This window comes from Enhydra lutris, unplaced genomic scaffold (genome assembly GCF_002288905.1).
Source record: "Enhydra lutris kenyoni isolate GAN:26980312 unplaced genomic scaffold, ASM228890v2 scaffoldscaffold9, whole genome shotgun sequence".
NCBI lineage: Eukaryota > Metazoa > Chordata > Mammalia > Carnivora > Mustelidae > Enhydra > Enhydra lutris.
This window is the reverse complement of record NW_019154093.1, coordinates 51,129,652-51,143,070: the sequence shown is the minus strand read 5'-3', so window position 1 is coordinate 51,143,070 and position 13,419 is coordinate 51,129,652. Positions and strand designations below refer to the sequence as shown.

General features: G+C 33.8%; 2 protein-coding genes across 2 annotated transcripts in view; one reads left to right on the top strand and one right to left on the bottom strand.

Moving 5' to 3' along the window:
- The window catches only part of LOC111142910 (chitobiase), a 34,617-nt gene extending 29,778 nt beyond the window's left edge, over nt 1-4,839 (top strand). Inside the window, exons 5-7 of the mRNA XM_022496289.1 lie at nt 1,829-1,926; nt 2,195-2,356; nt 4,648-4,839. Of these exons, the coding sequence (XP_022351997.1) occupies nt 1,829-1,926; nt 2,195-2,356; nt 4,648-4,839 (452 nt within the window). The remainder of the gene's footprint in view (nt 1-1,828; nt 1,927-2,194; nt 2,357-4,647) is intronic.
- LOC111143494 (spermatogenesis associated 1) overlaps nt 1-13,419 on the bottom strand; it is a 66,097-nt gene that overhangs the window by 12,445 nt on the left and 40,233 nt on the right. Inside the window, 6 exon segments of the mRNA XM_022497295.1 lie at nt 6,102-6,132; nt 6,134-6,189; nt 7,160-7,258; nt 9,361-9,539; nt 12,296-12,421; nt 13,271-13,382. Of these exon segments, the coding sequence (XP_022353003.1) occupies nt 6,102-6,132; nt 6,134-6,189; nt 7,160-7,258; nt 9,361-9,539; nt 12,296-12,421; nt 13,271-13,382 (603 nt within the window).

The following is a 13,419-nucleotide window of genomic DNA, read 5'->3' as shown; positions in this document are numbered from 1 at the left end:
AAAAAATTCTAAAAAAAAAAAATCTTGTGGGACAGGTATATTATTAATCCTCTATAATAGATCAGATGATGAGTGTTAAGTTCTCATTGCACTGCTATTCAAGCAGTTGACTACTAACTTCAAGTCAACAGTCTTCTCCTAGAATGACATGAAGGAGATCTTTGCTTATCTAGAATTTGACAGGATATTTTTGTTGAAGTAACCAAATAGCAAAGATAGTTATAATGTGAGTACCTACTATGCATGATTGATAGAGGATTGTCTTACTTGGCATTTATTAATGCTCATGCTATATTAAAATTAATTATTAAAAATTAAGAATTCTAATTCTATTAGAATTAAGAGTACTTCTGTCATTCATATGATGTGGGTTTTGCATTAGTATCCCATCAGCCAACTGAATAAAAGATTGCTTGCTATATTTTGAAGTCAAGTGAAATTTTCTGGGATAATTGGCCCTGATTTAAGTGTTGATAATAAATAAAAACCTTTTAATTTAGAGATAAAAATCTTTTTTTTTTTTTTTTAAGATTTTATTTATTTGACAGAGAGAGGGATCACAAGTAGAGAGAGAGGAGGAAGCAGGCTCCCCGATGTGGGACTCGATCCCAGGACCCTGAGATCATGACCTGAGCTGAAGGCAGAGGCTTAACCCACTGAGCCACCCAGGCAGCCCCTAGAGATAAAAATCTTAAAGCTTAGCCTCATCACATCCAAATTAATAGTCTAATCATATGCATATGTTATTTAAAAATTAAAAAATTCTAATTACAAAGCAATTATTTAACCCAGTATTCCCAAACTGTGTTTCAGAAGGGAGATAACTGTGTTCTATCAATACAAGGCTCATTATCAAGTATGTTTGAGATTTGGATATTTAGCATATATTTATTTAAAGGCTCTGAAAAATAGCAAATTTAGTTAATCTTGGAATATTCTTGGTGGAAAAACAAATTTACACTGGGCACAAAAGGGAATGGCCAGGAATTTGTTCATCTTTCTCTTTGTTGACTAGAGTAAAAGGGGGGCACATCTTGTCCCTGTCTGTAATTATACTTCTAGAAAGCACAAGTATTCCATGCTTTACAAATATACTACAAAAATCTCTGAGAGGTGCTTGGGTAGCTCAGTCGGTTAAGTGTCTGCCTTTGGCTCAGGTCATGATCTCGGGGTCTTGGGATGGAGCTCAGCAGGAAGCCTGCTTCTCCCTCTCTTGCTCCCCCTGCCAAATAAATAAAATCTTTAAAAAAAATTTATTTGACAGAGATAACAAGTAGGCAGAAAGGCAGGGGGCGGGGGGAAGCATGCTCCCTGCCGAGCAGAGAGTCTGACTCAGGGCTTGATCCCAGGACCCTGAGATCATGACCTGAGCCGAAGGCAGAGGCTTAATCCACTGAGTCACCCAGGCACCCCCCTGCCAAATAAATTAATAAAATCTTTAAAAAAAATTCTTAGACCATCCCTGCCAGAAAGTTTAAGAACTTTTCTGAATCTAGAATACCAAACATATCTTAGCACCTAATACACACAATTAGCTTGCTTTCCTGAAATGTCATTCTTCCTAGAATTGAATTTTGTGAAATTTGTGCTTCAGTTTGACCTTTTGAATGTTTTCTATTATTCAAAAAGAAATAATTTATCAAATGATACAGAATTTACAGTTCTTAAGGGATAATGTTTAGAATGTCATGTTAGGGAAACATTATTAATATTTTGCATAAATGTACCTGGCTTTTCAGACTTCAATTCTGAATGGTTGCATAGCTTGTATAAACTTAGTAGAATATAAAAAGAAAAACATATGCTTTTTATGTCCCAATTTGATTAGGCTATGATGACTACATCAAGATAGGCATTAACCCTAAGAAGCTTGTAATGGGTGTTCCCTGGTATGGTTATGATTATACCTGTCTAAATCTACTGGAGGTAAGTAAGGATTATTTCTTATATAATTTTTTTCTTCCTATTCTTTAAAGCCTGTTTTAAGTTTGAGACTAAAAAGTAGTTTATTTTTTAATTATTTAATCCCATGGAAGTTTCTGAGTATTATATATTTCATTTCAGTAGTGAAATTTAACTTTTATACTGTATAGTCCATCTGTTTAGAGTATACATTTTATTTCTAATATAGTTTTTCTGATTTGGCTCCTAAGATTTGCTTACATGTATAACATGAACATTTTTGTATTTTTAGGATCGTGTTTGTACCATTCCAAAAGTCCCTTCCTGGAGGGATTCTTGTGGTATTACTTCAGGACATCAGGTGCCCTATAAAGTAATTATGAAGCAAGTAAATAGTTCTGTTTCTGGAAGCCACTGGGATAAAGATCAGCAGGCTTCTTACTATAATTACAAAGTAAGATTTTTCACAAATTATGAACCTTTATTCTATCCATTTTATTTTAGGGTACAATATACAGATTACTGTTTATATGAGTAAACTTGTCTAATCAGGACTTTACTTTGCTGGTGAGCAGTTCAAGTTATGGTAATAATGGAACTGCTCTGCATGGGCCACTTGTCTTACCACAAACAGGATTGCCTTAATAGTTGATAATTATCAACTGTGGCTTTGGACCAAAATAGGTTACTAGGTCTGTCAAAGTAGCCTAAGGATTCTGATGAGACTATTTTATAGGGAGGCATGATACTGAGACTAAGAAATGCATTAGTGGAAAATGGTATAAACAGAAACTTAAAGAAATAGAGTACATGACCAGAGCAATTCTGTCAGGTAGTGTTTGATAAATAGGAACTGCTATACCAAAGAGGCAAAGAAAAGTTACATTTTTCATAAGTGAGACTTTTCCAGACTTCAAAAATCTAATTACAAACCATCTTCAAATTTACTTTAGATTTTGTCACTGTGAAAGGAGCCCTAAAATGTTATGATGTAAGTTGATTTCAATATGAACTTACATTCTTTATTATTCTGGTACCCATTTATGAAAAAAACTGTAAACATTTATATTTAATATTTTAACTGGTATACAGACATGCACATACATATCAATTACACAGAAAGCTTTGATGTAGAGCTTTCTAACTCTTGAAAATTACATACCTACTCATTAACTAGGCTTATAATTTATATAACTAATTAAGATATTTATTAAATTAGGGTATATTATACTCCTGTCTTTGCCAAACAGTGTAATAGTTTATACTCTTTTTGTAGTCCCTTATTTTTACCTTGATGAAAAAAACACCTTCTTTAAAGTTTTAGAATTCAGGAAACATTTTGATAAGCCTTTGAAGGCCATTCATTTAATGGCGTTTTAGACAACAATCTGGTTATAAAACTATTCTTTTATTGTGAAATTCCATAGCAAGCAAAATCAAATTTCTTACTGTGACTGAAGAGAATCATTCTGCTTTTTTATGCTCTTTCATCATGCACTCAATATTCTTGAAAGCATATATATGCCATGATCATGCATATGTTAATCTTACATTTAACTCAGTTTTTCATCCTTATTTTGAGGTATATGAAATTTCTTAAAAGTATCAAAAAGGCTCAAAGTACTTGCCATAATAATGGCAAAATTCAGAGATCTAGGACTTTGGGTTTTCCTCTAAATCTGCAAAAATAAGTTCTACAGTTGCCTTTTAATAGTGAATCATAATTTAAAATTTTAAAGAATGTGACATATGCTTGTAGTGAATGACTCTACTTAAATACCCCACAGTTTATTCATTTACCAAGTGCCTAATGTCCTTTAATCATCTTAGGGGACTACTCTAATTCCAGTGGTGCTACCATAAACAACCTATTACTGGTATCCACTGAGAACTGCCTTTGAAAGTGTCCCAGATGTTATATAAAAATCAATAAATTATTTTAAATCACAGGCCATTCTATTTTTTTAGTTCTTTTCTTCTTTTCCTCAACCTTTTTGCCTAGTTCTGTTCCTTTCCTCTTTTATCCCTTATCCAATAAGCATACCTACCTTCTAAGAGAGACGGTGTTAGTACTAGATAGAGGCAGTTGATGCTGGGGAGGACTTTACAGGCTAGTTTATGGTTCTTAATTCTGTAAGACCTATTAAAGGAGATATTTTCCCCACCCATTACCTTTTGATTTGGCAAATTCGTCATAAACAAAATCATCCCCTGAGCTCCTAACTAGGAAAATTTCCAGGAACTGTAGATAATACAAAAAAAAAAAAAAAATGCATAAGCTGGTTTTAGAGGACCATAGCAGTGATCCTCCTTAACTATGTATATCAGAATTACCTAATGGGATAGTAAAACACAAAACAAAGACATGTCCTAGGTTCCAGCCCTAGAATATTTTGATTAAGTAGGTTTCATGTGGGTCCCAGGAATTTGTATTTTGAAAAGCTCCATGAGTGACTCAGATATACATCTTGGTTGCTAACCATCAGATCAGACCAAGGAAGAAATCTCAGGGCATGAAGGAACGAGAGCACGAGAAGGACTTTAAATATAGTACAGATTATATTACGAAGCTCATTTGTGTAATCTCTGCTGTTGTGAAAGTACCACAATCATATCTAGAAAGTATCACATACAGAACCATGAAAGCATAATGTACTGTGCCCTAAAATTTCTATTTACTTCATTGTATCCTTTTTGAATCATTGGATTTAATATTGTACTGACCAGTTTAATTTATTCTTATAGGATTCTTCTGGCCATTTTCATCAAGTGTGGTATGATGACCCTCAGAGCATTTCTTTAAAGGCGGCATACATACAAAAGCATGGCTTACGAGGCATTGGCATGTGGCACGCAAATTGTCTTGACTATTCTGGAGATGCTGTAGCCAAACAGCAAACTGAAGAAATGTGGAAAGTCTTAAAACCAAAGCTGTGACAGATAAACATATTCTGTCAAACTATTAAGATTTAGAAAAAATGATCAGTTTAAATCAGGTTCTTGAAGAGAATACAAATGTCATGTCACATATTTTAGTTATTCTACTTAAAAGCAGATAAAGAAATGCTTTGATTGTTTAAAAACAAAGGTAAGAAGTCAACTTACTATATTACTCTTTTATGTTTAATACTATAATTAGGAAAAACTGTTTTCAGGATTTTATTATGCTAATTTAAAAAATACGTATAATTGGAAGTGGAAATTATTTGCTCAGAATAAAATTTTTAAAAACCTAGACTTTGAGAAGCACTTTGCTCTATACTTTTTGTTCAATAAATTTAAAACCTTCAATTTAGTATCTTTTAGGTTCATCAAGCTGATGCACTTAAACTAGACTCATTTAATTAAGTCTCCAAAAGGGGGAAATAAGGATTAAAATAAGTAATATTTTGAATTAGTAGCATTTTTCACTGAAACTATTTTTATGAAGTTATAGCAGAAACTTTATTTACCCTTCTAGTTATTATTCCTTCATTTATGAACATCTATAATTTATTTCCTAGCTAGTTTATATTGGCATTTTACTTTTAATTTTCTAAGGACATTGGTTTCTCAATTATTTTCTCTACACAATTAAAATTTTTCTAAATGTACAGAGGTCTCTGTTCTCTTCTTCAGGGTAATTAAGAATATTGTGTTACACTTATATTAGTTCCTATAAACACATTAAAAATTTGCTTCCTTGAATTCTGGTCTTACATAAATCTGCCTTCCCTGTATAGTCTCCCTGCCTTCAAATTGGAATAAATGATGATCCAGTCATCTGTTATTGAGACTATTTCATTTTCTATTTACTCAGTTATCACAGAGAAAAACCAACCATTTTCCATAGTATTAGCTGAATTACTACTGTCTGTATTTCTAAAATTTTAAATTCTTAGATACTAATCTGTATCATAGCCTGGATGTAAGTTCAATATCCCTATTTTATATTCCCAGATTGCTTTTAATTAAAATACAATGAACACACTGTCTCTATTTAAAAGAGAGAATTATATAGTACTATAAAATATGTAATACTTAAAAGCTTCAAAAATAACCAAATAGGCACCATTTTGCTTTTTTGCATCTAATATTTCCTGAAACACTTTGTAAAACCTGCATGAAAAGTGAAAATATATAAAACTTATGATTTATATAAATTACTGTGCCAAGGAGAACAATGGTTAAATTTTTTGACAAGTTATAAATTAACATACCTAATTGAGATTGTAAAGATGTGTTAATTTTCTTCTGTGCCAGTTCAGCTTTCAATGTGCGTAAATCTGAGACTGCTTGCTTTCTCATCTATAAAAAGAATCACCTTTCAAAAATGAACTTTCATCTTCCCCTTCTAAATTTGAGAGAGGCCTAACTGAACACTGCTAGTGAAAAGAATCTAGACCTGCACTATTCAGTACAGTAGCTACCTGCCACGTGTAGCAACTTATATTACATAAAATTTAATAATCCATTCCTTAGTTATACAACAAGCTACCCTTCGAAGTGCTCAATATCCTTATGTGGCTACGGGTTGCTGTATTAGTGCAGATACAGAACATTTCCATCATTGCAGAAAGTTCTAATTGGACAGTTCTGATTCTAGAACATTATTCATGTCCTAGATCTATTTTTGATAAAGAAGTGAACTTAGAATTTTCATATAATTATATATATATATGAAAATAATCAGAGCATGAGATAATAACTCCCGGAACAGGTAAAGAAATAAAAATTAAATGGCATTCAGTGGTTTGTCAGACTTATTTACGGATGACTCTTAATATATGAAAATTACTTTTGAAGTATTAAGACTCTACACTGATTCAGAAGGTCCTTTTCCTTTAATTCTTAGTGAAATTCTACTAATTTTACTTTGGCCTTGTTATAACCTTTACACAGGGTTTAATTCTTGCATTTTTCTCACTCATGCTCTTGGTTGTTAAGATAATGATTTTAAGACAATCCTCATTATCCTCACACTAAATTAAATTTTGATGCCCGAGGGACGCCTGGGTGGCTCAGTGGGTTAAGCCTCTGCCTTAGGCTCAGGTCATGATCTCAGGGTCCTGGGATCGAGCCCCGCATCGGGTTCTCTGCTCGGTGGGGAGCCTGCTTCTCCCTCTCTCTCTGCCTGCCTCTCTGCCTACTTGTGATCTCTCTGTCAAATAGATAAATAAAATCTTTAAAAAAAATTTTTTTTTGATGCCCGAAATTAAAACACTAAAACAGTTTATTTCAAGATAAATTTTATCTGATTAGGAAAAATGCAAATTACCTTAACTTCTATTATAAGTTTCATTTTGTCAGTATCTAGTTTTCTCTTAAGTTGGTCAATTGCATGCTGTACTTCAGTGATCTGGATGATGAGGTAATTCTGCGTGAAATACATAAAGACACCATTATTTAGTAAAACATCTATTTGTATTGCCTTATAAACTATGAAGTGATAATTTCAAAAAAGCAAATCATAACCTATTGCATAAAATAAACTCATTGCTTAGAGTAAATTTCTTATGTCTTAAGGACCACATTCTCTTCTGTTCTACCACCTTTATTCATGTTTTATAAAAATAAGTAGATATCTGTACAAATTGCCATTAAATTAGCACCACAAAGGCAAGAACTATTACTACAAAAGGAATATACTAGGTTTAAGATACTAGGCTTTTGAAATTGTCATTATACTTTCTTAGTTGAATCAGATTAGTATTTCTTTAAAATACTTAATAACGGGATACTATATTTTATATAAGAAGACTTTCTGGTTACTTTTGTTTAGAAAAGTTTTGAAGTATGGTAGTCCACAAAAACTATTAAAAATTTTAAGCTGCCATTGTGAAAAAAAAAAATTGATAAAACAAAAAATCAGCTATGCAAAATAAAAAGTATCTGCTAAAATGGACAAACCATTACTTGAGCCTATTTGAGTTTTACATTAAGTTTATCTAAAATGATAAACTTCTACTCATAGAAACAACAGATTCCGGGGGTGGGTTGGTAGAGAATAAGGGGAAATGGGTGAAGTTCTGAGGATATAATGCCCAGCACGATAACTATAGTTAACAATACTGTATTGCAGGGGCGCCTGGGTGGCTCAGTGGGTTAAAGCCTCTGCCGTCGTCTCAGGTCATGATCTCAGGGTCCTGGGATCGAGCCCTACATCGGGCTTTCTGCTCAGCAGGCAGTCTGCTTCCTCCCTCTCTCTCTGCCTGCCTGCCTACTTGTGATCTCTGTTAAATAAATAAAATCTTAAAAATAAAAAACCAATACTGTATTGTATATTTGAAAGTTTCTTAGAGAATAGACCTTAAAAGCTCTCATCACAGGAAAAATAGTTTATAATTAAACTTACTGTGTGAATCATTTTATAATATATACATATATCACTTTATTCTAATGTTATATGCCAATTATATCTCAATAAGACTGGGAAAAAATAAAATAGCAAACTTTTACTATTTCATCATGTCTAAAGTCAAATCCATACTCTTAATCATAATTAACATACAATCTTTTTTGGTCAACCAACAAAAATTGATAAATGGCTTTGAATTTATTTGTTTATATACATAATAACTCAATTAAAAAGTGAACTTCAGGGGGCGCCTGTGTGGCTCAGTGGGTTAAGCCTCTGCCTTCAGCTCAGGTCATGATCTCAGGGTCCTGGGATCGAGCCCCATATCGGGCTCTCTGCTCCTCAGGGAGCCTGCTTCCTCCTCTCTCTCTCTCTGCCTACTTGTGATTTCTCTCTGTCAAATAAATAAATAAAATCTTTAAAAAAAAAGTGAACTTCATGTCTCTGATCTATCAAGGTTCAATACTATTTCAGGAAAAAAAATCAAAATATAATTCAATAATTTTCTTAGAATACCAATACCTTTATATTCTGTGGGTGTTATTAACTAGTCCCCAGCTAAAGAAAAGGAATGTAGTGCAGACTTTTGACCCCTGCCATATTGCATCAAGTATTCATCTCTTTCCCATAGATTCAAAGAAAGTGACCCTATCCCCAGGTACTGAAGTAGATACTAAGTAGTCTAAATTAACACCGAGTACACACCGAGTACTCCCTGATAACTACAATTAATCCAGGTTCAACATGGTTGAACCCCCACTGGGCTAAAGGAAAAGTTTTATATGTTCTTTATTGGGAGGCATATAGTTCTACTAGCTATCGGCAACTCTACTGGTACCATGAGGAAAAGCAGTCTTATAATGAAGCCAACACTGAAAATAATAGGGAAGAACTACTGGAAGCACCTAGTCCCTTTAAAGACATCATTAAGCTGCTGATGGTATTTTCTCAGCACCCATTACAGGAGATCATAAATTTTCTTCTTGTTGAAGCAAGGTTAAGTCAAGGTTTTGTTACCTGTAGCCCAAAGCATCCTACATATGATAATACTAACAATGATAAAGCACGTATTTTGAGTAGAATGTCTCTAACATAATATGAACACATTTAGTAATAAGTACCTTAGAGTCTGTGATGTTTGCCAAATTCTTTGGTCTCATCTTGATCTCCCTGGCTTCAAGTTGCATGAGCAGTTTTTTATAGTAAAGTTCCAAATCTTCTCTAAGTTTTGTTAAAACATCCTCTAGTGAGGCTGTGATTTTCTTTGTTTCCAAATATTTTTTCTTCCAACCATCACAGGCTATAAAAAAGCAGATTATAGTATAAGTCTGACTAAAGGATTAAACTTTTCCATCTGGAAAGGACCCTAGAGTTAATTTAAACCCTCTACTCCCCTAACCTTCTTCCCTCATATGCTGAGGAAATTAGAGCAAAGACTGAAATGTTTATTAGATAATAAAAGGATTTGCCTTACAAATATAGTCGTGATAAACACAGGAACCAAACGAAGTTCTTTAAATTTGTAATTACTTCTGAAAAATCTTCATTGAAAATACTACATTAAGCAAAATGTGTGTATTTATTTTCATCACTTTTTTCCAGAGAAAGGCATAATGTTTTTTCAGCCCTCCAAAGTGACTTATGTTTTATAAAATAAGCTGATTCTGATTCATCACTTATTAAAATTATTCCAAATATATTACCAAAATTTATATAGGGCAGGAATTTCTTAAATCTGAGCTCCTTAGTTGAGAAAATTAGAAACTGAATACTGCCAATTTAAGCTATCACTTTGACATCAAGGAGATTCTAAACACAAACTTAACAGGAACACAAATGGCATGCTATTATATCAAAATATGTGTTTATTTTTAAAAGATTATCAAATGAAAACCCCAATTTAAAAAGTCTATAAGGAGATTTGATTAAAATTAAAGAGTTTTATTTCCCTCATGCCTTATACCCAATCCTTCAGCAAGTTCTATTGATACTATTGCCAAAATACTTCCAGCATCTGGCACATTCTACCTTCTTCAAAGCTATGTCCCTAGTTAATCCACTATCATCTTTTTTTAGGATTTATCTTGAGAGAGAGCGTGCATATACATGTGTGCTCAGAGGGAGAGGGAGAATCTGAAGCAGACTCCCTCTGAGCGCAGAGCCCAACATGGGGCTCGATCTCTAAGATCATCACCTGAGCTGAAATCAAGAGTCAGATGCTTAATGGACTGAGCCATCCAGGCACCCCCACTATCATCTTTTGAAAGTCCATTAGGTTTCTAACTGGTCTCTCTGCTTCCATTCTTGCCCCTCTAACAGAACAGGCTATTCCATATAGCAGTCATTCTGATCTTTTAAAAATATTTTTAAAATCCTATAAACCTCTGGCTTAAAAATCCTCCAATGGCTTCCCAACTTACTTAGAATAAAATCTAGATTTCTTGAATGGGGTTATCTGTTCCTTGCTGACCTCTTGAATTTATTTTCCTCTACATTACTCTGTATTTTGTTCCAGCCACACTGGCCTTATTTCAGGCCTTTACTACTGCAAGCTCGTTTCCATCTCTGGACCTTGACATTTTAGTGTTCCTTCTGTTCAGACTTTTTTTCCCCCTATTTCCTTATCTGCCTGCCTCCTTATTAATCACATCTTTATGACACCGCCTCAGTGATGCCTTCCTTGAAAACCCTAGCTCAAGCAGCTCTACTGTGCCATCACCCTTTACTATGCTCTTTTAACTGACTTCTGAGCTCTGGTCAGTAGCTCATACTGTCTTATTTGTTCACTCTCTGTCTCCTCCCGTTAGAAGCAAGCTCCTTAGGAGCAGGGCCTTGTTTATCTTGTTTGCTGATGTACCCTCAACATTTAAAACAATGTAGGGAATTGAGGCACATAACCTCAATAAATATTTGATGGCTGATACATGCCTTCTATCTTGAAACATTCCTGTTGAAATAGAAAGTGAATGATCATTCTCATTTTATAAACAGAAAAATGGAGGCACAAAGAGAAGAAATAAGTAAAAGATAGATCTGGTATTAGAAACTTGGTCCTATGATTTTTAGTCCATTACTCAAATTTGTCTGATAAAGTCACTTTGAACAGTACAACAAAGCTGAGTCATTGCCACCATTTCCAGAATAACACTTAGTATTATGAGGTAGAGCCTGCAGAAGTATCTCTGACATTGTCTGTAACTTGTAGTCAGTTATAGTACTGAAGAAATAGTCTTGCTGTAAATTGAGGATCCTAAAACCAGTTAATTCCATATATACCTTTTATTCATATAATCCTCAAATACAACTCAAAATGTAGTCCTTTCAAATCCTTCAACATCTCTCAAAACATTATCCCATACTTTCTCCATTCTGTCTCATTTTTCCATTTCTACCAGTCCCAATAACACTTGTTTCTAATTCTGTTGCAAGAAAACAAGCTATTTTTCTATCTAATTTTTCTCATTAATTCATTCACTCAAAGCAGATAGACACATACCGCAAAATTAACCATGTAGGGAAGACTAAGATCCTGAGATTGCTTCTAGAGTAACTGATACCTAAGCTGAGATTGAATGATTAGTAGGAAAAAGCCAGGCGACCTGGGATGAGGGGAGATAGAAGGAAAAGAAGATGTAGCTGGCAGAGGGAAAAACATGTCTGAAGGCCTACAGGCAAGAGGAGGCACATTTTAGATTCTAGCATCCTTAACACTTTTCCTGGAAGCCTTTCTTAATCTCTCTCATCTAATTTCGGTGTTCTTCCTCTGTACTTCTAGGTGTACAATTCTGTAATTCCTTTAACATAGCATCATCAGGATGCATCATTGTTTTCCTGATTATCATTTCCTCACTGGACTATAAGCTCTTTGAGGGCAGAGTCAAAATTGTGTGTGCTTATTATTTCCTCAGCCCCTAGAACAGTGGCTAAATTCAGTAGACAATAATGAATAAATGAATGCCAGTCACAAAAAATATTTGAACTTAAATTTAAAAAAAACTTTCTGTAAAGCATGTTAATGATAAAAGATAGAGTGATAAAAGGTGTAATAAACTTTACCATGATATCGCTTCAATTTACTTTGTTCAAATAGCTTTTCAACTTTTTTTATAAGTTCTTCCCTAATTCTTTCCAGATATCTTCTTTCTTCCTTTACTTGTTTCATCTGTTCAATAATCTTCTCTCCTAAAAGGTAATAACCTTTTAGGTGTCAAACTTAAGAGTACTTAAAATAGCAAGAGTAAATTTTACCCCAAAGTCTGTTTTTTTGTTTTTGTTTTTGTTGCAGTATAGCATTTGCCACCATGGAAAATATTGAGGAGTCATTTCAGTTTCTAACAGGAACACAATGAGGGGATTTTCAGATATGTAAAGAATATAGTATGTCTCTTCTACATTTACATAAAAGTGTAGAAATTAGGTAAAGTTAAAGTAATTATGCATCTTGGTTTAATTCTTTTGGTAAATTTATCTTTGAGCTAGACTTATTGTTCTTACATCAAAGATGTATTTTTATATATAAAAAATCTCATTAATTTTCGAGAGAGACAGTGTGTGTGTGTGTGTGTGTGTGTGAGCAGAGGGAGGAGGAGAGAAAAATCTCAAGCAGACTCTGCACTGAACACAGATCCCAATGTGGGGCTCACTCTCACAACCCTGAGATCATGTCCTCAGCGGAAATCATGAGTCAGATGCTTAACAGACTGAGCCACCCAGGTGCCCCTCAAAATGTATATTTTTAAAAACACAAGTAACATTAGTGATTGTTAAACATATGCAGTAAAAACATATCATTCACATATTTTAAAATAACATTTTTTGTGGTAAAATACACATCAACAGTTTTAACTACTTTTAAATGTACGGTTCAGTGGCATTATGTACATTCATGATGCTTTGCAACCATCACCACCACCTATCTCTAGAACTTTATCTTCCCAAATCGAATCTCTCTACCCAGTAGGCAATAACTTTCCATTAATATTTAACTTTACCTCACAAAATCATCTGTACTTACAGTGTCAACATACTTACTTTCAATCTGTAATAAAGATATATCAATTGTTCCTGGAGAAAGAGCAGCTTGACAAGGAAGTGAAGGAAAATCAATAAGATCTGGTAGGGTGATACACTCTTTTTTATCTATCTGTAAGCAAACATGAAAATCAGTAGGATCTGTTAGG